The sequence below is a fragment of the Crinia signifera genome, chromosome 8, assembly GCF_055691185.1.
Source record: "Crinia signifera chromosome 8, ASM5569118v1, whole genome shotgun sequence".
NCBI classification, from domain to species: Eukaryota; Metazoa; Chordata; class Amphibia; order Anura; family Myobatrachidae; genus Crinia; species Crinia signifera.
The window spans coordinates 165,330,773-165,353,886 of NC_139224.1; the positions used below are offsets into that span (position 1 = coordinate 165,330,773).

The 23,114-nt window shown below is 47.2% G+C and overlaps 1 protein-coding gene across 4 annotated transcripts in view; it reads left to right on the plus strand.

The window, feature by feature from the left end:
• The window catches only part of PATJ (PATJ crumbs cell polarity complex component), a 175,902-nt gene that overhangs the window by 106,810 nt on the left and 45,978 nt on the right, over positions 1-23,114 (plus strand). For all 4 annotated transcript variants that reach the window (XM_083157646.1, XM_083157649.1, XM_083157648.1 and 1 more), the window contains 2 exons: positions 17,544-17,740; positions 22,729-22,820. In XM_083157646.1, the coding sequence (XP_083013772.1) occupies positions 17,544-17,740; positions 22,729-22,820 (289 nt within the window). The remainder of the gene's footprint in view (positions 1-17,543; positions 17,741-22,728; positions 22,821-23,114) is intronic.

The following is a 23,114-nucleotide window of genomic DNA, read 5'->3' on the forward strand; positions in this document are numbered from 1 at the left end:
ACAGTAAGGCTTCCTTCTCCACTGGATCCCTTGGTATTGGAGATTCTGTGAAGAATGACCCTGGACGTTCTTTGAACTCTACTTTGTAGCCTTGTCGTATAATCTCCAGTACCCATTGTCCGAAGTGGACACCTCCCAGGCGCTCAGAAATTCGAGCAGCCTGGCCCCAACCGCCTGGGGTTCGGCGTCATTGTGTATTTTGTTTTGCGGCGAATTTGCTGTCTCTGCCTCTTTGGGCCCGAAAATTCGCCCTTGACAGCCAGGTACCTCTTCTGTACCCTCTGCCCGGCCTATAGCTTCTCGCCTCTCTATACTCCTGACTCTGGAACTTGAAGTTTCTATTTCCAGGCGTTTTCCTACTTTGTTTTTCTTGAGGCAGCCACACAGATTTGCCCCCAGAAATTTTTGTAATGATCTGGTCTAGCTGGGTGCCAAACAGGTAGTCTCCTTGAAAAGGTAGAGTCAGTAGTTTATTCTTTGACTGTACATCAGCTGCCCATGGTTTGAGCCATAGCGCCCGCCTGGTCACTGCTGCTGCCGCACCCGCTCTAGCTGCCAGCCTCATTGCGTCAAGTGATGCTTCGCACATGAACTCAATTGCTAACTGTACATTTTGCACCGTTTTGAGCAGCTCCGACCTCTTTATGCCGTCCAGCATGTCTGCCTCCAACTGATTACACCACTCTCGCGTCACTCTAGACGTGATGGCCATGGCTGCTGCCGGTCTTAGTGCTGCTCCAGCAATCAGATGTTGCTTCCTCAGCCCCAGCTCCATTCGACGTTCCATTGGGTCTTTGAAATTATTCGCGTCCTCCAAAGGGAGGGTCGTCTTTTTCGAGAGTCTCGCAATTGCTGCGTCCACTTTCGGCAGCTCGTCCCACGCCGTAGTGAGATCTGCCTGGAATGGATACATCTTCCCCATTTTAGCCGGGACCACAGTCCTTTTATCCGGATGCTTCCATTCATCCAGAACTATATCTGTCAGTGGCTGAGACAATGGGAAAATTTTATTCCTCTTTTTCTTGTCTCTAAACAATAATTCTTGTAACTTAAGCTCCTCTGGGGCCTCTTCTATATTGAGTGCCTTGTTTATCAAGGCCAACAAATTTTCCACCATATCCACACTGAAGTCACTCTCAGTTTTATCCACTGTGTCCTCTATAGCCTCTGCTGTAGAGATTCCTGGTTCCTCCCCAGACTCTCCCTCACTCATGCGGGAGCGCCCCCTTTTTCCGGTTGCTTTCACCAGGTCTTCCTGGGTCACAAAAGTCCCGGTTAGGGCTGTTTTAATCATGTCCACCAATCCGGACATTTGTGACAATGGGATCCTTGGGACTTTACATGTCTCACATACACTGCCCACATGTTTATCTGGCAAGTTTTTGTCACACATCAGGCATTTGTCAACATGTTGTTTCTTGTGCCTGGCTTTTCCTGCTTTATCCTTACTGCTGTCTGACCTGCACAATACAAGCCCTTAGTTACAATCCATGTATACACTTTCACCTCCAGCTCTACTTTCATGGTGGCTTACCCCGACTTTTGCATGGCCTGTCTCTTCTCTTCCTCCGTTTCTAGGCACTCTAGTCTAAAAAGACATGATACCTCAGTGTCAAGCGGCAAATAAGGCATAACCACTCACATTGTGAGCCCACTTACCACCCAGTGGTAACTTTCCGTCTCCAACGCGATCTCTGCTTGCCGCCGCTTGCACACACAGCTGGGAGCTCCGTTGGTGACATAGTGTTCTAGCACTGCGGCTCATATACCCGCGCGCCAGCCCCCCTCCAATCCGAGCTGGCCGCGTCATCCAGCCGCACCTCGCGTGCACGTGCCCGGCCTTCCCGGGCGTGTGCTCTCACGCAGCTGACGCTGCAGCGCCCGTCGTCATCTTCCGGCGCCTCCCGCGCGCGCACGCCTTCTCACTCGCAGCTCCATGTTGCTGCGAGTGTCCCCGACGCCCGCCCGGCTTCACAACTGATGGACCCGGACAGATGACCGCTCCCATGGCCACCTAGGACGCCACCGCCTGTAGCCGCGCATACCTGAGGGCGGCATGCGGCCCGTGAGACTCAGGCACTCTTCAGGTACCCTTTCTCCCCTCAATAACCCCGAAGGGAATGAGGAGAGGTTTTTAGCCAAAACTTCGCAGGGCAAGCCACCGCCTTTCTGCTACCCATTCTTTTAGGGAAAGGAAAAAAAGACACAAGCAGGAAGGAGGAGGAGCCTTTTATACAGGAGGAGTCTTTTTTTCCTTTCCAAAGCTACCCAATCAGGGAAAAACCCATATGTAATGGCTGCCATGGTGGAGGTAGAGGAAATATATGTGTGTGTGTGTATCTGTCTAATGTGTGTGTGTGTGTGTGTGTGTGTGTTTGAGGTGCGCTACGTATATATGTGTGTGTGTATCTGTCTAATGTGTGTGTGTGTGCGGTGCGCTACGTATATATATATATGTGTGTGTGTGTATCTGTCTAATGTGTGTGTGTGTGTGTGTTTGAGGTGCGCTACGTATATATGTGTGTGTGTATCTGTCTAATGTGTGTGTGTGTGCGGTGCGCTACGTATATATATATGTGTGTGTGTGTATCTGTCTAATGTGTGTGTGTGTGTGTGTGTGTGTGTTTGAGGTGCGCTACGTATATATGTGTGTGTTTATATCTGTTCAATGAGTAAGTGTGTGCGGTGCGCTACGTATATATATATGTGTGTGTGTGTGTGTATCTGTCTAATGTGTGTGTGTGTGTGTTTGAGGTGCGCTACGTATATATGTGTGTGTGTATCTGTCTAATGTGTGTGTGTGTGTGTGTGCGGTGCGCTACGTATATATATATGTGTGTGTGTATCTGTCTAATGTGTGTGTGTGTGTGCGGTGCGCTACGTATATATATATATATGTATGTGTGTGTGTGTGTGTGTGTTTGAGGTGCGCTACGTATATATGTGTCTGTGTATATCTGTCTAATGTGTGTGTGTGCGGTGCGCTACGTATATATATATATATATGTGTGTGTGTGTATCTGTCTAATGTGTGTGTGCGGTGCGCTACGTATATATATATGTGTGTGTGTGTGTGTGTGTGTGTGTGTGTTTGAGGTGCGCTACGTATATATATGTGTGTGTGTATCTGTCTAATGTGTGTGTGTGTGCGGTGCGCTACGTATATATATATATGTGTGTGTGTGTGTGTATCTGTCTAATGTGTGTGTGTGTGTGTTTGAGGTGCGCTACGTATATATGTGTGTGTGTATCTGTCTAATGTGTGTGTGTGTGCGGTGCGCTACGTATATATATATATATGTGTGTGTGTGTATCTGTCTAATGTGTGTGTGTGTGTGTGTGTTTGAGGTGCGCTACGTATATATGTGTGTGTTTATATCTGTTCAATGAGTAAGTGTGTGCGGTGCACTACGTATATATATATATATATATATATATATATATATATATATATATATATATATATATATGTATATGTGTGTGTGGTGTATATCCCCAATTATTCCCAATTGGTTAAAGCCTCCACCATAATGTTAGAATGTGTTTGCATTCATACTCAATGACCGCAATGAAATCAGGTGTGGAGTTGTTCCTCATCTGTTTCTGTGCATATTGTAAAATGTGACTTAGTGTTTGCTGTGTGACACCATACACACCTTAGTTTAGGACAGGAAGTTTATCATATGACCACAAGATGGAGCTGCAGTCATTGTTAGCTTGTACAGGCTGCAGATTCCATGCACCTTTCTGAGCAATATCTTTTCTTGACTAGTTACTGTTAAAGCTTAGTGGTCCTCGCTATAGTGATAACCAATGTAGGAAACGTACTTTACAAAGAAGAATTTACAACCTACTTTTGGTGTTTGGGGTACAAGCAGCAGACCTGGAAACCATGTTCAGTCAATTCGGGTGTGGGTTGTTAGGTCGACACCAACTAGGCCGACATAGGTCTAGGTGGACATGGGTCTAGGTGGACAGGACATTAGGCCGACATGGGCACGGTCGAGACAGTCAAAAGGTGGACATGGGGTTTTTTTTACCCAAATGTCGACACCGTCGACATGGACACAGTTTGAAGTGCACCGCATCCCCTCGCATTGCTCGGGATGCTTCGGGCACAGTGCCTCGCTACACTCGGCACACTATTTTATTCTCCAACCACTCCCTAGTGGATGGTAGTGCATAAAATACTGCCTGTCGGCACATGTCGGCTCAAAAAACTGTGTAAAACCCCATGGTGACCTTTTGACTGTATACCTAAACCTATGTCGACCTTGCTTCCTGTCGACCTAGTGGTGTCAACCCAATGCTTGTCGACCTAATGACCGTATCTCGTCAATTCTTGGAGTACTGTAACTCAGGGTAAATGTACTAATGTATGGGGGCTTTTTATTTATTTTTGTAAAGTGTTTTCTTTATTTTAAATTTTTTTTAACGACACATCACATGACTAACAAATTGTACAGTAGCAGTTATCCAAAAGACTGTAAAACGTAAAAAATATAAGTTCCAAGTACAACATCGTGTTAGTGCAGGAGGCATGTGCAGTACGATCAGCAATCACACATTTTCTTCTACCCCCCCCCCCCCCCCCCCCCACAGACACACTCCCCCCAAGTGTATTTCTTCATGTTCGAATCCAATAAAATAATAAATAAATACACTACATACACTACACTACAAAAAGTTACAAGAATGGGTTCAAGGGGGGGGAGATGGGGAAACATTCATGTAAATATTTTTTCACAAAATACCGTGAAAGTAATTCCTCAACGGGAAAAAACTGAGCTGCACGTTTGTGTCACCTGTGCTCAAGCAGGGACATTAGGAACATTAATATAAAAAAAAAAAAATTCTCTCTTAAATCATTTAACTGTCATATAGAAATAACTAAAGACCAGAGCAGTAGATGCTTACATAACAGACCCGAATCGGTGCGCGCATTGTACCTCTTTACCAAAACTGCAGAGTTACGACCGGATGAGCACATATAGAAATGGCTGTCCCATTGCCCCCAAGCAAATCTACATGAACCATAAATCCGTATGTCACTGTCTGCTACCCTGCGAGTCGGTGTCCGGGACGCAGCTGTGCTGCCTGTGTGGGTCAGCTGCTGCTGCTGCTGCTGAGTCGGCACTTCCCCCTGCACACACGTACTTTTGTAGTCAGACAGATGTGATTCCGTGCTCCATGCCTCCGATCTGTGTAACCGATCGCATCCCACAGCAGGAGCACGTACCCCGGCTTGCCGCCGTGAGGGTAACGTTCTGGGGAATGAAATAGGCCCAAGGTCATCAGAGGAAATCCTGGCGTGTGTATCCCGGCTTCCTATTGAGTGGAATACGTCTCCGGGCATGCTGACTCGTTGAAGTGAATCTGCTTAAGCAATGGTACAAGGGGGAGTTCCAGGTAAGTCTGCTGTAGCATTAATCTGGTCAGTTTCCCCGCTGTTCTCACTTAAAGTGCTCTATATAATTCCCTAATGATCCAGCTGCCAGCGCTGTATCGGACAGTCGTTGTGTTGACTGTATCGGACGGTCGTCGTGTTGCTGTAGAGCCCTTCCAGCGTGGTGTGTGTCAGCTTGTCCCAGGGAATGCAGTTCTTGTGTATTGTTACGCTGTTTAGCATTTGTCCATCACCCGTTTCTTGCTGTGGACACATACAGTATGTTACAGAATGAGACATCTGTCCCCATGTAAAGCCCCATACACACTAAGCGATATTATACACAATATTCTGTATATCAACCAATCCAATCGCAGTAAATTCTATCCCCAAATCCATGCTGTGTTTGTTGTATATCCCTATCTGCATTTCCCTAATGATCCCGCACTGTAAATGGTTTATTGTTCCGGATGTGGCGAGGGAGAAGCAGAATGTCATTTTTATAAGACAGCAGAGTTTCGGTGAAACGTGACATTAAAATTGATTGTGTGCGGCGCTCTATCTTCATAACTATTCATAATGCAATCTGTAAGTGCCTCAGAGGGTTGCTGCACAGAACAAGCTGGCAGGGAGAGATGGAAATGTGGCATAAACAACGCAATCCCCAGTACTGTATGTGAGGGGACCCCCAAACTGACCTCCGCGAGTGCTTAAACTAACCAATCTTTACTAATATATGGAGATTTAGAATTCTTATACGGAGGTAAGTCGGACAAGTTAATAATGATTTACACCTGTGCGTACATACGATGGAATATTTTGAAACTGTATGCACGGTAACGATATCGTTAACAATAATATTATCACGCATATCGGCTAGTGTGTACGCACTATATCGTTAACGATGCGCACTCCCACAATGACCCCCCTGTCATTGGAACATGCCATCAAATCTGCCTGTATTGCCATCGACCGCATGTTCAGCAGGGGGGGGGGGAGTGATGTCGCTGAACGATATTGTTATGTGTGTTTCCGAATGCTGTTTCCGAATTACATCCAGTAACTGACACTTATAATGAGATTGTGATCTAGTTTATAAAGTTGCGCAGCAGCTATCCCCCCAAAAGTCACACAGACCCACTGTAATCTGCATTCGGTCCTTTGCACATGCGAGGGGTGGGTGTCGGTACCTCTATACTGTGATGGTGTTTGTAACTTTGTAATAGAGAGGAGCAGGGCTGGAGATATGGAGCAGTCCTTGGATCCTCCCCACACCCGTCCTGATTGGATGCTGTTATGAGGGACTGCCAGGACTGACGCCATTCGTTGATTAATGAGCACAAATAACAGACATGCTTTCCTTTTGGTGTTGTGTGATTGTAAGCCGGTAGTATTCCTTTGTCACAGTCACTAAGAATGTAGGACAGACTTCCTGAAATATATGGCAGCAAGTAGTGAGCAACTTATTATTCATTTCCCTAAATAACTTTGGCTTTAAATATGGAATTATGAAATGTATCCCACTGTCTGGTATGGTAGGTTACTTGGAGCAGAGCAGGCATGTTATTACTGGTATCGTCTGCTAATTATTTGTACCATAAGAAAGTTAGTAGAGCTAGAATATGTTTTGGTTGTTACATAGGGGGTTATTCATACCAGATCACATGGCTGATTATCGATCTGCGCATGCATACGTATTACCATACGCATGTGCAAGTCCATCATGCGAAAATATCCATCATCTTTTTTTTTTTTTTTTATCGCTGACCGTTTGCAAGGTGATTGACAGCGTTTGTAGGTGTCACCCGGCCATTTTATGTGAGTGTCAGGGAAAAATGCATGCCAGGTGTTTTCAGGGAGGGTCTGTGATGTCAGCTCCGCACAGACCGCACACACTGGGGATTCATTACATGGTGAGCGGCTGTTATCTGGGTGTGGGCCAGATTCTATAAGCTTCAAAAGAGATAAGTTTCACAGTGATAAACAGCCAGCCAATCAGCTCCTGCCTGTTATTTTTCAAACACAGTCTGTGACATGGCAGGTAGGAGCTGATTGGCTGGCTGTTTATCACTGTGAAACTTATCACTTTTAAAGCTTATAGAATCTGGCCCCTAGTCAGGTAATACGCAGGCGTGGCCAGGTGTGTGAGGGGAAGTCATGTGACATCAGCTCTGCCCCCGATCAGCCTGATTCTATCACAGCCGCTGAGTAAGTCCTGGGCTACACACAGACTGCACACACTGGGGAATCATTACATGGTGAGCGGCTGTTATCTGGGAGTGTCAGGGAATACGCAGGCGTGGCCAGGTGTGTGAGGGGGAGTCATGTGATGTCAGCTCCGCCCCCGATCAGCCTGATTCTATCACAGCCGCTGAGTAAGTCCTGGGCTACGCACAGACTGCGCACACTGGGGAATCATTACATGGTGAGCGGCTGTTATCTGGGAGTGTCAGGGATAATGCAGGCGTGGCCAGGTGTGTGAGGGGAAGTCATGTGACGTCAGCTCCGCCCCCGATCAGCCTGATTCTATCACAGCTGAGTAAGTCCTGGGCTACGCACAGACTGCACACACTGGGGAATCATTACATGGTGAGCGGCTGTTATCTGGGAGTGTCAGGGAATACGCAGGCGTCGCCCAGAGCCGGCCCTAGCCTAAATGATGCCCTAGGCAAGATTTTGGCTGGTGCCCCCTAGCACCGCCACTAGTTCCGCCTCTGACACTGCTCCCCTTTCCCAGCACCATCAACCCTCATCATAGCAGTCATCATTTTGGTGCTCCTACCTGCAATATTTTAAATAGAAACAGTGCACACATTTGGTGCGCAGCCCAAATAGGGGTGCGTTCTTGCTGGGAAGGGGCATGGCCACACAATTTTACCCCAAATTCAAATTATGCCACACAGTAGTGCAACTTTATTCACATTATATCATGTGAGAGTGTCCCTTATTCATGTTACATCACATTGTAGTACCACTTTACCTTATATACATTACTCATCAAATTATACCCTTAGAAATAAATCCTGAGAAAATATTGTATTTTAACCACCTCCATGGCCACACTGCAACCCAGCACAAAGCAGTGTGTGCTGGGCAGAGGAGAAGAGCTGCAGCTGCTGCTGTCACTTAAGGGGAGGGGGCCCAGGGCCCCCACTGGGCCCTCCCATCAGGCTTTGGCCTGGGTAATTTGTACCCCCTACCCCTTTCTCTCGGCACCCCTGATAATACCACACAGTAATGCCCCTTACACATGACACACATTATTTATGTCCTTATAACCGTAATGCCCCTTACACATTATGCCAACCTTTATTAATGCCCTTCATACACATGACACACATAATGCCCCTTACACATATGTTTCACATTATTAATGCCCTTATACACATGACACACAAAATGCTTGTTACACATATGTCGCACATTATTAATGCATTTATACATGACACACATAATGCCCCTTACACATATGCCGAACACTATTGCACAACCAACCCACCCGCAGACCGCACTCGCACAGCCGCTAATACTGTGACCTCTGCCTCTGCTTGGATTCAGATGTTTCCTCATACATCTTGCCTCAATAGGCCATGCAGCTCCTGGCCCTTCTGCTAACGTTGGGTGCCTTTTTTGCTGAAAATTCGTCTTATTTGCATTGTTATGACGAGCACACACAAGGAGCTTCCGATGATTAAAATGATATGCGGCATGCCTATATTTTGTGTGCGACTGTGGCTGTACCTGCATACGGAATGCTATGTTACAGTGATTTCCATGAATACACTATTTCATATGCAGATACAGCCTCACTCACACAGAATATAGGCATGCTGCATATCATTTTAATCAGCAGAAGCTGCTGATGCCCCTAGGAATTCCAAATGCCCTAGGCAAGTGCCTAGTGTGCCTATCCCTAAGGCCGGCCCTGGCGTCGCCAGGTGTGTGAGGTGAAGTCATGTGATGTCAGCTCCGCCCCCGATCAGCCTGATTCTATCGCAGCCACCGAGTAGGTCCTGGGCTACGCACACACTGGGGAATCATTACATGGTGAATGAGTTGTGTATGGATTTGCAGCTGGTATTTTCACATTCATTTTGCAGGTTTTATCTATTAGCATATGGGCTATTGGTGAGGGCTGGGATCGTTTGTTCTATAGCAAGTTGGTCAACATGGGACAAGGTCAACATGGGTTTAGGTAGACAGGTCAATAGGTCGACAAAAGCAATAAGTCGACAGTGTCTAGGTCGACAGTCAAAAGGTTGACATCGGGGTTTGCACTGGTTTTTTTTAGCCGAATTTCGACACAGTCGACGTGGACACAGTTTCCGATGCACTCGCAATGCTTCTGGCACGGTGCCTCGCTGCGCTCGTCACACTATTTTATTCTCACACCTAGTGGATGGTAGGACATGAAATACCACCTGTCGGCACATGTCGGCTCAAAAAACTGTGAAAAACTCCCATGTCGACCTTTTGACTGTCGACCTAATGCTTGTGTCGACCTTGAACCATGTCGACCTTGAACCATGTCGACCTAATGGTGTCGACCCAATGCTTGTCGACAACTTGCTGTAGACCCAATGACCGTATCCCATTGGTGAGACATTCTGGTATTTGTAGTGCTGCTGTTAATAATTACATCCATAAAGGCTGCTGGATTCTCCCTTTTCATTTACTATTCATTTCACAGCTGGAAGGTTAGAGTTTAATTATAGACTTGTTCTTTTCTTTACCACCATGAATCCCAGCGACTCTGATTGTTTGACCCCAGTGACTTGTGACTCGTCCAGAACATGTAGGGGCACTACATCTCCCAGCATGACCATCATCCACCCCAGACCCCCAAGCCCTTCCGGCGGGATAGCGTATTGATTTGTTTTCCTGTGTGTGGTACCTGGAGACGCTGGAATCACAGTTCACCTCCCAGCTTGGTAAATGTGAGTCGGAGAACTGATTAACTCCCTGCAGCGCGGAGGCTGAATCCTGCCGTGTATATTGCAGTAGGATAAAGTAGGATTTTCCTCCATCAGGTAATCAATAGAACGCTGCTTCTGTCTAATATTAACTCCGGGTAAAGGAAGTCGCAGATTACATGGAGGCTGGTGGGGAATAACAGCCAGGTTTTATTTATCCATGATGTCATGGAGACAGGAGAAGAAGCTGGTACCCCTACTCCATCTCCCCAAACCCCTCATCATCATTTGCTTGGTTCATTGATGTGATATTTGCTATGGCAGTGTGACACTTGCTGCCGGATGGCGAAGCGTTTTACTGCGGTTATTCAGCCTGTCCTCCATCATACAAAGCTCACAAAGCCTTATCTGCATTCTGTGCATTCATGGGGCAAATAAATCATGCCGGGAAATACAGAACACAGAGTTATTTCCCCACCTGGAGACTGCAGAATGAGAGAAAGCGGCTCTGCTATGCTCTGTATCATTTACACACAGAGAGGCTGCGCTGTGTTCTTACAGTGCGATTTATGCTCCATTAATTACTCTGTGTGAATAAGGGACTGGGGACATTCACCGCTCGTGCGATTCGCCTTTTGTAGCAACTTAACAGATAATTGCTGCTCTTGTGATCACCAGGCACAGAGATGTTGTGTACTGTGGTCTGGAGACATTTCTTTGTGGCCAGTACGTGGCAGTGCGGAAACGTGGGTGATTTACCATCATCCACCCCCAGACCCAAACCCTTCCTGGACTTTAGTGACACTGGCAGGGTGTGTTCTCCTAAATCAGCCCCTACTGGCTTTCTGCACAGGGTGCACTGTGAGAGCAAACCAGATATTCCTTGAGTTTACTCTGGGCAGGGCTGCCATTAGAAATTGTGGGGCCCTGGACTGACAAATTAGGCAGGGCCCTCCTTCCCTTTCTCTAACACCTGGAATGGCCTGGTGAGACCGGTGTCTGCAGTACTGGCCGAACCACTAAAGCATACCTCCCAACTTTGGAGGGATGTGAGGAGGGACAGTGCGTGCGTTGAAATTTTGGGGGTGTGGCCTAGCAAGAAGGGGGCATGGCCTATACTCGCGATGCTACCATGAGGTCACGTCCCGCTTTTGCCACTGTGGGAACATGCCCATCAGCTCCATGGGCTGCTGGCTATGCCCCCAGCCCCTCTGGCTGCCCATGCCCACAGCGTCACTTCACAGGTGACAGAGGGGGAACTCCCAACTGCCTCACCCCCGCTGCGGTGGTGCACCTCCTTGGCGGCGCATCTCCTCGGGAGCGCACAGTGCAGCCTGCAGAGTGCCGAGCCCCTCCGTGTCCTAGGCTCGGTGCTCTACAGGTTGCACTGTGTATTGTGCATGCCTGGCTGGGGGGCTGACTGGTGGGGGAGGCGGTGTGCAACCACGGGGGTGGGGTGGCACTGTGCCGCTGTTGCTGGGGGCAGTTACCCGGGCCCCTCAAGAGGCCGCGGCATGGGACAGCTGTACTCACAGCACCCCCCTGTCTGCGGCCCCGGTCCTGGGCCCCGTTTCTGCCTGGGACTGGACTCCCTGCAGTCCCTGACTCTGGGCATTGTAAAATATAGCTGCAGTGCTGTGTAATCCGTCTTCACTAAGTGCTTCGCTCTCCGACTGTCCTTTCTCCTCCCGGCTGAGAACCCAGTATTTCTGCCATTACTGATCTGATGTGATCATTAACCTTTCCTACTTTGTACAAGCTATTAGCGGCCAGTGCAGCAGTCCAGGAATACTGTTCTTGTATGGTAACTGGCTTGTGGTGTGCCCATACGGGCAGCGGTTACTGGTAATGGGGGTCAGCTACTCCTTTCTGTAGAACATGTTCTGCACAATCTTCTCAGTTACTGGGGCGCGCTGAAGCCAGCGACTGTGTCCCTGGACGCAGTTTCTCCGGCAACAACAGCTTAGGTGGGTTGGGATATCCGAGCAACCATATTCTCACAGGTCACGCCACTAGGGACAAGGGGCTGCTGGCCCTCTAACATTACTGGTAGGACCACTGAAGTCTGAACTCTACTGTATACAGAATCTGGTGATGGAATTCTGTATATATCCATAATGTAAGCTTTGGGCTGGCAATACAAGTTATCTGTAGTGTGTAATAAGGGGAACAGCCTGTATAGGCTGGGTATATGGGACCTCTGTAGTGGCCCAGTGCCCTCTCACCCTGCCCATTTCTTATCAGCCGTGTACGATCTCAGCAGATGATGTAAGACGGGGAAAGGGCTTTGTTCTAAAGATAAATGTGGTGTCATCACCTTGGACATGAACTTGTCATGTCTGCTCTACACAATAACACAAGTTCAACACGCATGACAGCAGGAGTGATGGCGTTGGTAATCGTACCAAGTAGATATATTGGGGAGGGGGGGGGGGTGATAGCAGTGATATGTGGTGGAATTATCTTTGGTCCGTTTGGGATTTTTTCCGTGGAGATCTTGCAAACCTTAAAATACAATGGCTCATATGTTGTGTGTGCACTTATCAACCTGTCATCCAGCGGAACATCAGTTACGGTGTGCACCATGCACGGTAATATATCCTAACAACATCTTCATTTATATCGCGCAGTGTGTACGCACTATATTGTTAACGATCGTTAGAGATATCCTCGTCTTTACGTGTCATGCTGTGGAATACACTCACGAATGGATAAGAACAGAACATTGGATGATTGCAAAGTGACCTCCGTGATCCCTGATCCTATAGAACAGATTTGGGAATCAGCGCCTGTTTTCTATACGCCGCCTGACATCGCACCCTAGCTGCAGTATAGCCAGACACTATGGCTCAAAACCACAGCTACAGCCTGCTCCTAGTACAGCAATACACTCATTACACTGCAGGATTGGTACAGCGCTGCCGCAGGGGGTATAATGTGACTCTCTCTTCAGTACCATGCTTGCTATACTGATGTATACACAGAAGCCGGCTCTGGTATAAACTCCCAATATAATCTGATTTCAGCACCATAGGAGGTATAAATCCTCCCCGCAGGGGGGGACTCTGCGGTTACTAACCTTACACACAAGCTTATTAAGGAGTCGGGACAGTTACCATCACCAATTACCTGTCAGACTATCATTTAGCACAAAGGGGATGATTTATACCTGAACCAAGTGTCTAACCTGGGACTAAAAGGTGCAGCCAATAAAGATTATTAACTATTAAATACTGAGGGGGAAATTTACTAAGCAAAATACGGTTGGAATTGGCGTATTCGTATTCAGTAGTTTTCGGGCACGTATTAGTATTTTTGTAATTTAGTGAAATAACGTTAGTATTTTGTATCATATGACCGTAACATCCTGTCTTATTTGTATTTTTACAAAAAATATGAATTATTACACATTTGAAAGAATACGCCTTGAATTTAACATTACTCCAATGTCATTTTGAAATTTACTATCAAGCCGTGTTTCAAAATACGAACTAGGCGTATTCTAGCACAAGTTGTAAAAAAAAATATTCCCAAAAAAATACGACTCCCTACGACATCGGAAAATAAGAATCTCAAAAATACGACAACTTTGTAAATGATGCTCCGGAATATGAATGTGTGAATGAAATCCTCCACCGATAATGGTCGTATACAAAATGCGGATACGACTGAGACATATTCGTATTCTTAGTAGATTTTGAGAGCTCTTCTATTACTAAACTGTTTAAGATTCCTCATGGGAACATCATATCCTTCTCGTAAGCCTTATTAGAAGACCTAAGTACAGTAATAGCGTTAGACCACCTGCTCCTCTTACAGATTATGGCCCTTATTCTAGTTGACTTGGATTGATGCGTATTTTCGGACGGCCACCGAGTGTTCTTAGCCCCGCCTACTGTACGGATCGCTCACGCCGTCCAAATGCGGTAAGACACAGAGCGAACGGACCGTGAGTGGATGTTTCATGTGGCCGTGCGGTCAGACCGCTCTGAGTGCTCCAGACCACTTGGACATATCTCAGTGTGAACGCAGGGATATGGGCGGGCAGCTGACATCACATAACCAGACAGACAGACCGACCGAAGAATTTTTATATATAAGATGTCTGTTAGGAAGTATAGAATGTAAGCTCCAGTGGGGCAGGGACTGCTGTGAATTGATCAGTACTCGATGTGCGCAAACTGTGCATGTGCCTGAGGCTGGAGTGTGCATCTCAGCAGCCACACTGTGCCTGAGGCTGGAGTGTGCATCTCAGCAGCCACACTGTGCCTGAGGCTGGAGTGTGCATCTCAGCAGCCACACTGTGCCTGGGGCTAGAGGGTGCATCTCAGCAGCCACACTGTGCCTGGGGCTGGAGGGTGCATCTCAGCAGCCACACTGGGGCTGGAGGGTGCATCTCAGCAGCCACACTGGGGCTGGAGGGTGCATCTCAGCAGCCACACTGTGCCTGGGGCTGGAGGGTGCATCTCAGCAGCCACACTGTGCCTGGGGCTGGAGTGTGCATCTCAGCAGCCACACTGTGCCTGGGGCTGGAGTGTGCATCTCAGCAGCCACACTGTGCCTGGGGCTGGAGTGTGCATCTCAGCAGCCACACTGGGGCTGGAGTGTGCATCTCAGCGGCCACACTGGGGCTGGAGTGTGCATCTCAGCAGCCACACTGTGCCTGGGGCTGGAGTGTGCATCTCAGCAGCCACACTGTGCCTGAGGCTGGAGTGTGCATCTCAGCAGCCACACTGTGCCTGAGGCTGGAGTGTGCATCTCAGCAGCCACACTGTGCCTGAGGCTGGAGTGTGCATCTCAGCAGCCACACTGTGCCTGAGGCTGGAGTGTGCATCTCAGCAGCCACACTGTGCCTGAGGCTGGAGTGTGCATCTCAGCAGCCACATTGGGGCTGGAGTGTGCATCTCGGCAGTCACACTGTGCCTGGGGCTGGAGTGTGCATCTCGGCAGTCACACTGTGCCTGGGGCTGGAGTGTGCATCTCGGCAGTCACACTGTGCCTGAGGCTGGAGTGTGCATCTCAGCAGCCACACTGTGCCTGTGGCTGGATACCAGGCTATTCTGCTTAGCGTGGCAGCCAGCCTGGTCACGACTGGGCAGCATTGGACAATAGCTCATAGTATAAGGTTTTCCCTATTATTTATGCAGATTCGGGACCTTGTCAGTGGTAAGACAGATAAATTACACCCAGGATAGGGCTGGCGCCAATGTATGCTTTAATCACGTGATAAGGGCACTTAGCATGTGAGTTAGTCTCAAAGCTTCTGTGAATACAAATGACTGAGCCGGGTGATACTACAGCCTCTTCCTGACATCCATCTTCCCCTGATACAAGCTGTTCCCAGGCATTTGTTCTTTATGTATTAATACTTATACATAGTGCCATCATATTCTTTTGAATTTTACAGTTGGGAACAAACAGTTATGACACAAGACATTGGGGCAAATTTATTAAGCTTGGAGAAGAGATAAACTGGAGATAAAGCGGAGAAAAGGTAAAAGGAGATAAAGCACCAGCCAATCAGCTGTGTTTGAAAAAGACAGTTGGGAGTTGATTGGCTGGTGCTTTATCTCCTTTTACCTTTTCTCCGCTTTATCTCCAGTTTATCTCTTCTCCAAGCTTAATAAATCTGCCCCTTAGTGATAACAGAAAGAGACCAAGAGGTATAAGGGCCCTGCTCACAGACTTACAATCTATAGTTGGTACTGATGAGGCTGACCATACTATCAAGTTCTGTGACTACATGCCTGCAGTTCTCCTTTAGGTACTTGTGTAATATCACGGCGCTCATTACGTAGTTAGCATAGCGTCCCTGTCAGAATCAGCGTAGTGTTCCCACGGTCAGCGTATCGGTCAGATTCGTCGTAGTATTCCCGCGGCCAGCGTAGTCAGCGCCCCTGTCCGATTCGGCGTAGTGTTCCCGCGCCCAGCGTATAGTCAGCGTCCCTGTCAGATTCAGTGTAGTGTTCCCACGGCCAGCGTATAGTCAGCATCCCTGTCAGATTCAATGTAGTGTTCCCACGGCCAGTGTAGTCAGTCTGCATTACGCAATTACCGTAGTCAGTCAGAGGTGAAGGAGTCCGTGGCCTTTTTTCAGCAGCACCATTTGCTGCCACTGACACTGTGTTAATGGACACCCAATGCGCTTGAGTATGAAGGAGTGCATGTGCCGTACCCCAGCCTGAAACGTGGCGAGCGCACACGTTACGCATCCTCCTGACCTGTTCATACCCCCACTATCCACATCGGCATAGAGTTTATTTTCTAAAGTGTGGCGAGCACACCGAGCACGAATCGTGGCGAGGGGACGCGGAATACATGTAAAGTAATCCGCGTCGCCTCGTGGGGCTCGGCGGCTCGCTGCGCTCACCACACTTTATAAAATCAACTACACACCGACGTGGATAGTGTGGGTATGAACAGGTCGGGAGACGCCTAACGCGTCCTCTCGCTGCGCTCGCCAAGCTTCGGCCTGGCGTGGATAGTGGGGTTTTGAAATGAAGGCATTTGCCAAATTAATCCGAAACCGATGGACAATAAGTGAAAAGCGGTATCCTTTCTTAGTACTAAGTACTTAAACACACCTAAATACACCAGGTATAATTTCCTGTAAACCCTTCTGCTTATTGGGAATAAGTACACGACACTTGGTATAAATTCGCACGCCGATCCTCAGTACTAAAGTACACGACACTTGGTATAAATTTGCATGCCGCGGGGAACGGCATGCATCATTTTTTTTAAATGACCAGTGTCTGTATAACTCGAAAATATATAAAAACTTTGCATTGTGTCCAATGTAATTAATATTATTTCTTACAGTTTCTTATTTTTGGGAGTTTGGCTGCTTCGGGACCTTGAATCTTATTTTAGTGTAAGGTTTCTTTATGGATATGGTGACATTGTTACTATTGAAGAAACAATTGGTTGCGTCCAACGCCGCCGCTCTCTGACATTGCCACGAATTGCAGTACCACTGTACCTTAGAGCATTTTGCATCATAAAGATTCAATATAAATTCAAATAACAAAAGAATTTGGGTGCTTAATAGACATTTAATAGGATTAAAGATTAAAGCGGAAATCATTTACACTGCAAAATCAAACTGGTTTTGCAGTGTAAATGATTGCCGCTTTAAAAAAACCTGGATATTTCTCTCTCACTTTTCTGAATTTCTCATCCTATTAAATTTCACCCATAATTTCATTATTGTGTTCTTTTCCCCCTCCTTTATGTTTCCTCAGAGATAATAAGGGAGCGATATGCTGACCTTCCGGGAGAACTACAAATTGTTGAGCTGGAGAAGGACACGAATGGTCTCGGCCTGAGTTTGGCTGGTAACAAGGACAGGTCTTTGATGAGTATCTACGTGGTGGCCATTAATCCAGAAGGACCTGCAGGCAGAGATGGTAGAATACAAGTTGGCGATGAGCTGTTGGAGGTACCTGTTACTTTCTACCATTACACTCCTACTGCTGGGAGCAGGAGTGCGGTCTTGTTGCTAAGCAATGTATCAGCATTGTTCTTAAATGTAGCCACCAATAGAACGCTCTTTCTTTCCTGAATAAAATGTCCTTCTATCCTTGCGTTGCCCATGTGGGTAAAAAGTTCTTCTAAGTTAAATTATGTTTAAAATACCAACGCTGTGATATTTGTCCTGGTCCCAAGCGTACCATACACCTAGTGTTCATTTTAGCACCCTCCATCCTTTTCAAAACATGTACATTTCCTCTGCCCTACCTGTGATGGCACTGTGGAGCTTCTACCACAGGCTGATCTGTATTTCAGCAGCGAGATACAGACCAATCTGTGCTAGGAGCACCACAGCAGAGAGTTAAAACCCCATGCAGGAAAGAGAAACTGCACAGGTTTAGAAATTTGCAGCATGTTCGACTGAATAATATACCCTTTAGTCCAGGGATGGGGAACCTTTGGCCCTCCAGCTGTTGTTGAACTACACATCCCAGCATGCCCTGCAACAGTTTTAGATTGGCCAAATAGCAAATCTGTAGCAGGTGTTAAACTATTAAAAAACATTACAAAATATCCCTTTAAAGCCACACTAACAGTTTTACCATCAATTTTTACCCATTTTAAGATGATGCCTCTTTACAAAATACTCCACTGCATTTCCCGATGCCTGGAAGATGTAACAAATGATCTCTTCCCGCTGCTGTTCTGCTTTCATATATTGACCTGTTATCTGGTATCCAGCGTTACAGTATGACATATACATGTGTCCCTTATCGAGGTTCAATACATTCATTCATCCTGATGAGAACATCAACCGCCAGAAGCACCAAGGGTCATCCCGACGTGATCTTCCCAGATAACTTCAGCTCCTCTCCGTGTTTCATAACTAAATCTGAGATTTCTGGTACCTGCACATTAAGCTGAAAACCTCTAAAGCCATTTTTATCTTCTCCCCACTGTGATTTCTCCGCACGCCATATATCAGGGGCGGCTTGTCGGCGTAAACGAGTTTTTAAATTGCTCCATTTTATAGACTGCTGCTGACTTACATTTGGGAGCGTTGCAAAATGATATTCTGTAATTGCATAAATTCTCCGCATCGTAGCGAGTTGCATTCTGTATATTCTAAGGCGGTAATTAGGCGCGAGGAGCGTAATCCTCCGAGCAGATCTCAGCCATGGAGGAAAACTCTACAGGTTTCTTTTAAACGTTTACATCTTTCCTTTGATGCATCAATCCCTGATTGTCGCTTTCCTGAATTGACTTTTGCAGCCGTCAGATTTAGGCCTGAGATTGGGATATGCATATAATGGTGTTTTGCGACAGAATGAAATAAAGGTCAGATAGTGGCAGAGATTGAGAATAGAGACAGACTGATAAATCCAGCTACAGAATAGCTTCCTACAGTATATGTAGCTCTTGATAGTGTTAATAGACACAGTGCCTGTGTCTGGTGATGGGAATATAGGAACCACACTCTCCTTGGTCTTAAGAAACCCACTGTGCCTGGTGTGAGAAGAATAAACTCACCCTCCCAGTCCCTGGCCCCGCGGGACACCATGCCATTCCGTAATTCACCACAATACTGTATATACGCTAGTGCACATTCTAGCACCCTACACCTATTAAAACTGTCCCGGTCTGATATGTGCTCCTCCGTATCACTGCCAGGATGTCGTTACTTCTCTTCTCTGTCCGATACGTGCTCCTCCGTATCACTGCCAGGATGCCGTTACTTCTCTTCTCTGTCCCATATGCGCTCCTCCGTATCACTGCCAGGATGCCGTTACTTCTCTTCTCTGTCCCATATGCGCTCCTCCGTATCACTGCCAGGATGCCGTTACTTCTCTTCTCTGTCTGATATGTGCTCCTCCATATCACTGCCAGGATTCCGTTACTTCTCTTCTCTGTCTGATATGTGCTCCTCCATATCACTGCCAGGATTCCGTTACTTCTCTTCTCTGTCCCATATGCGCTCCTCCGTATCACTGCCAGGATTCCGTTACTTCTCTGTCCCATATGCGCTCCTCCGTATCACTGCCAGGATGCCGTTACTGCTCTTCTCTGTCCGATACGGGCTCCTCCGTATCACTGCCAGGATGCCGTTACTGCTCTTCTCTGTCCGATACGGGCTCCTCCGTATCACTGCCAGGATGCCGTTACTTCTCTTCTCTGTCTGATATGCGCTCCTCCGTATCACTGCCAGGATGCCGTTACTGCTCTTCTCTGTCCGATACGGGCTCCTCCGTATCACTGCCAGGATGCCGTTACTTCTCTGTCCCATATGCGCTCCTCCGTATCACTGCCAGGATGCCGTTACTGCTCTTCTCTGTCCGATACGGGCTCCTCCGTATCACTGCCAGGATGCCGTTACTTCTCTTCTCTGTCTGATATGCGCTCCTCCATATCACTGCCAGGATGCCGTTACTTCTCTTCTCTGTCCCATATGCACTCCTCCGTATCACTGCCAGGATGCCGTTACTGCTCTTCTCTGTCCGATACGGGCTCCTCCGTATCACTGCCAGGATGCCGTTACTTCTCTTCTCTGTCCCATATGCGCTCCTCCGTATCACTGCCAGGATGCCGTTACTTCTCTTCTCTATCCGATACGTGCTCCTCCGTATCACTGCCAGGATGCCGTTACTTCCCTTCTCTATCCGATACGTGCGCCTCCGTATCACTGCCAGGATGCTGGTACTTCTATTCTCTATCTGATACGTGCTCCTCCATATCACTGCCAGGATGCCGTTACTGGTCTTCTCTGTCTGATACACGCTCCTCCATATCCTGCCGTTACTGGTCTGCTCTGTCTGATACGCGCTCCTCCGTATCACTGCCAGGATGCCGTTACTGGTCTCCTCTGTCTGATTCGCGCTCCTCCGTATCACTGCCAGGATGCCGTTACTTCTCTTCTCTATCCGATACGTGCTCCTCCGTATCACTGCCAGGATGCCGTTACTGGTCTTCTCTATCCGATACGTGCTCCTCCGTGTCACAGCCAGGATGCCGTTACTTCTCTTCTCTATCCGATACGTGCTCCTCCGTATCACTGCCAGGATGCCGTTACTTGTATACTCTGTCCGATACGTGCTCCTCCGTATCACAGCCAGGATGCAGTTACTTGTATACTCTGTCCGATACGTGCTCCTCCGTATCACTGCCAGGATGCCGTTACTTCTCTTCTCTATCCGATACGTGCTCCTCCGTATCACTGCCAGGATGCAGTTACTGGTCTTTTCTGTCCGATACGTGCTCCTCCATATCACTACCAGGATGCCATTACTGGTCTTCTCTGTCCGATACGTGCTCCTCCGTATCACTACCAGGATACCATTACTGGTCTTCTCTGTCCGATACGCAGTCCTCAGTATCACTGCCAGGATGCCGTTACTGGTCTTCTGTATCCGATACACGCTCCTCCGTATCACTGCCAGGATGCCGTTACTTGTCGTCTTGATCCGATACACGCTCCTCCTAGACCTGGTCCATCTAATTTCGGCCAATCCTGTGTTCCACACCCCTTCTGTTGCAGTGTTCTGCTCCTGAACTTCTCACTTACCATTTAAATAAAGAATCCTATAGCCCAATTAGTAACTGCACTAGTATGTATTCTTAATAAACAGCCTTCTTGTACCAGTTGGCTGTGTCAGGCATTAGGGCCTGTTATACAAAAATTCCCCGGTACCTGAATATCAAGTCTCTTGCACCATTTATATTTATTTTCCTTGTCACTAGGGATATGTTCCTCTTCCCCACATTCAATATGACATGCTACCTGCAGTACATCTCGACACCAGGCTTCACCGCTGGCTTGTAGGACATAATCCTTGGCAAGAGCAGTACATTATGTATAAGCTATGCTATTGCTCCGCAGTGCGTCACAGTAATCCGTTACCGCTATGTAAAGTTATGGCAGCCAGTAGCGTGAATAAATGGAAGATGACAATTATCCCTTCTGTAAACCTAATATAATGTGACATGTCACTATTGTGCTTTGTGTGGGGGTTAATCTCTCCCGCAGGTGATTGTATTACTGCTGCTGTACCAGGAAAGGTCACTTGTCCATTATGTGGTTATCCCAGAGCCACCTGGGCGACAGAGCTGTCGGTCACCTGCTTTGACGGACACTGTTGCCCAAGTGCTCTGCCGAGTGTCCACTCTGCTGGTGGTGGAGTCTCATCCCAGTGATTATCACCTGACGTTAGGACGAGAGAGGCCGTTGTAGGGATGTTTCAGAATATCGAGTCTTAACACAAGATTCTGCTGAATTGTGAGCAGAAGACGGACAGCGTCTGAATATTAATGTGAGCAGCTGCCGTGCCTTAAATCATCGCATCCATAATCATTCCCCCCGAATAATCAGTTCTATCTGATCCAAAAGAAGCGATGTATGATAAATTGTCATTGTTCTACAGAAGAGACCAGAGAGCCTCTTAAGTTATGGAAATATCCACAGACTAGATAAAAGCCAGTCAAAATCACGGCTTCTGCAATGTACTTTCACTTTGAGCTGTGACCGTTTTTACTTTCACTTTGAGCTGTGACCGTTTTTAGCCCACAAACTATCCACTCCACCCCCAGTCCCTATCTGCTCCTACCTCCAATCTCTGTCTTCACAGCTCCCTCTCTTCATATCCTGCAAGTTTGACGCTGCTCATTGTCCATGCAAAAATTGCTTTCGCTTTCTGTTGAGTAATTTGGTCCGTCGAGTGGCGGGTATCCAATTAGATGCCTGAGACACCTGCAGCAAGATCCCTGATAAGTGCCGGGTATTGGGGATAGCCCCCGGTGAATCCTTTATTATTTGTCCTATGTGACTACACACTGTTTCTATTTGTTTTCTGCTCAAGTCTTTTAGATTTTGTAATTCATTATGATTGATACTCTGGGATTCCAGTATGATATTACGTTTATGTGGTTTTTTTTTCATCTTTTTTTTTTTTTTTTTTGCCCTAGTTGAACAATCAGATTTTGTTTGGAAAAAGCCACCTGAATGCGTCGGCCATTATCAAGTCCGCACCTTCCAAGCTGAAGTTGGTACTTGTAAGGTAAGTACACGTCTAGTAATTTAAGCTGAAGAGTGGGTACTGTAACGGTGCCTCATCCTTCATTAGGAACCCTTGATATTTTGGCAATTTTCACACCTATTTTGACAAGTTCATTTGGCACTCGAAGGGTTAAACAGAAATATTGTATCTTTCATTCTTGTTGGATTAGGCTAATATTAAATAACCAGCGGTATTCTACTGTGGGTAATTAACGGGGGGGATATCCTCGGACTTTAATGTGCGAAGCCGTTATGACAGGCATGTTTTCACCTGACAACAGGGATAATCGGGCGT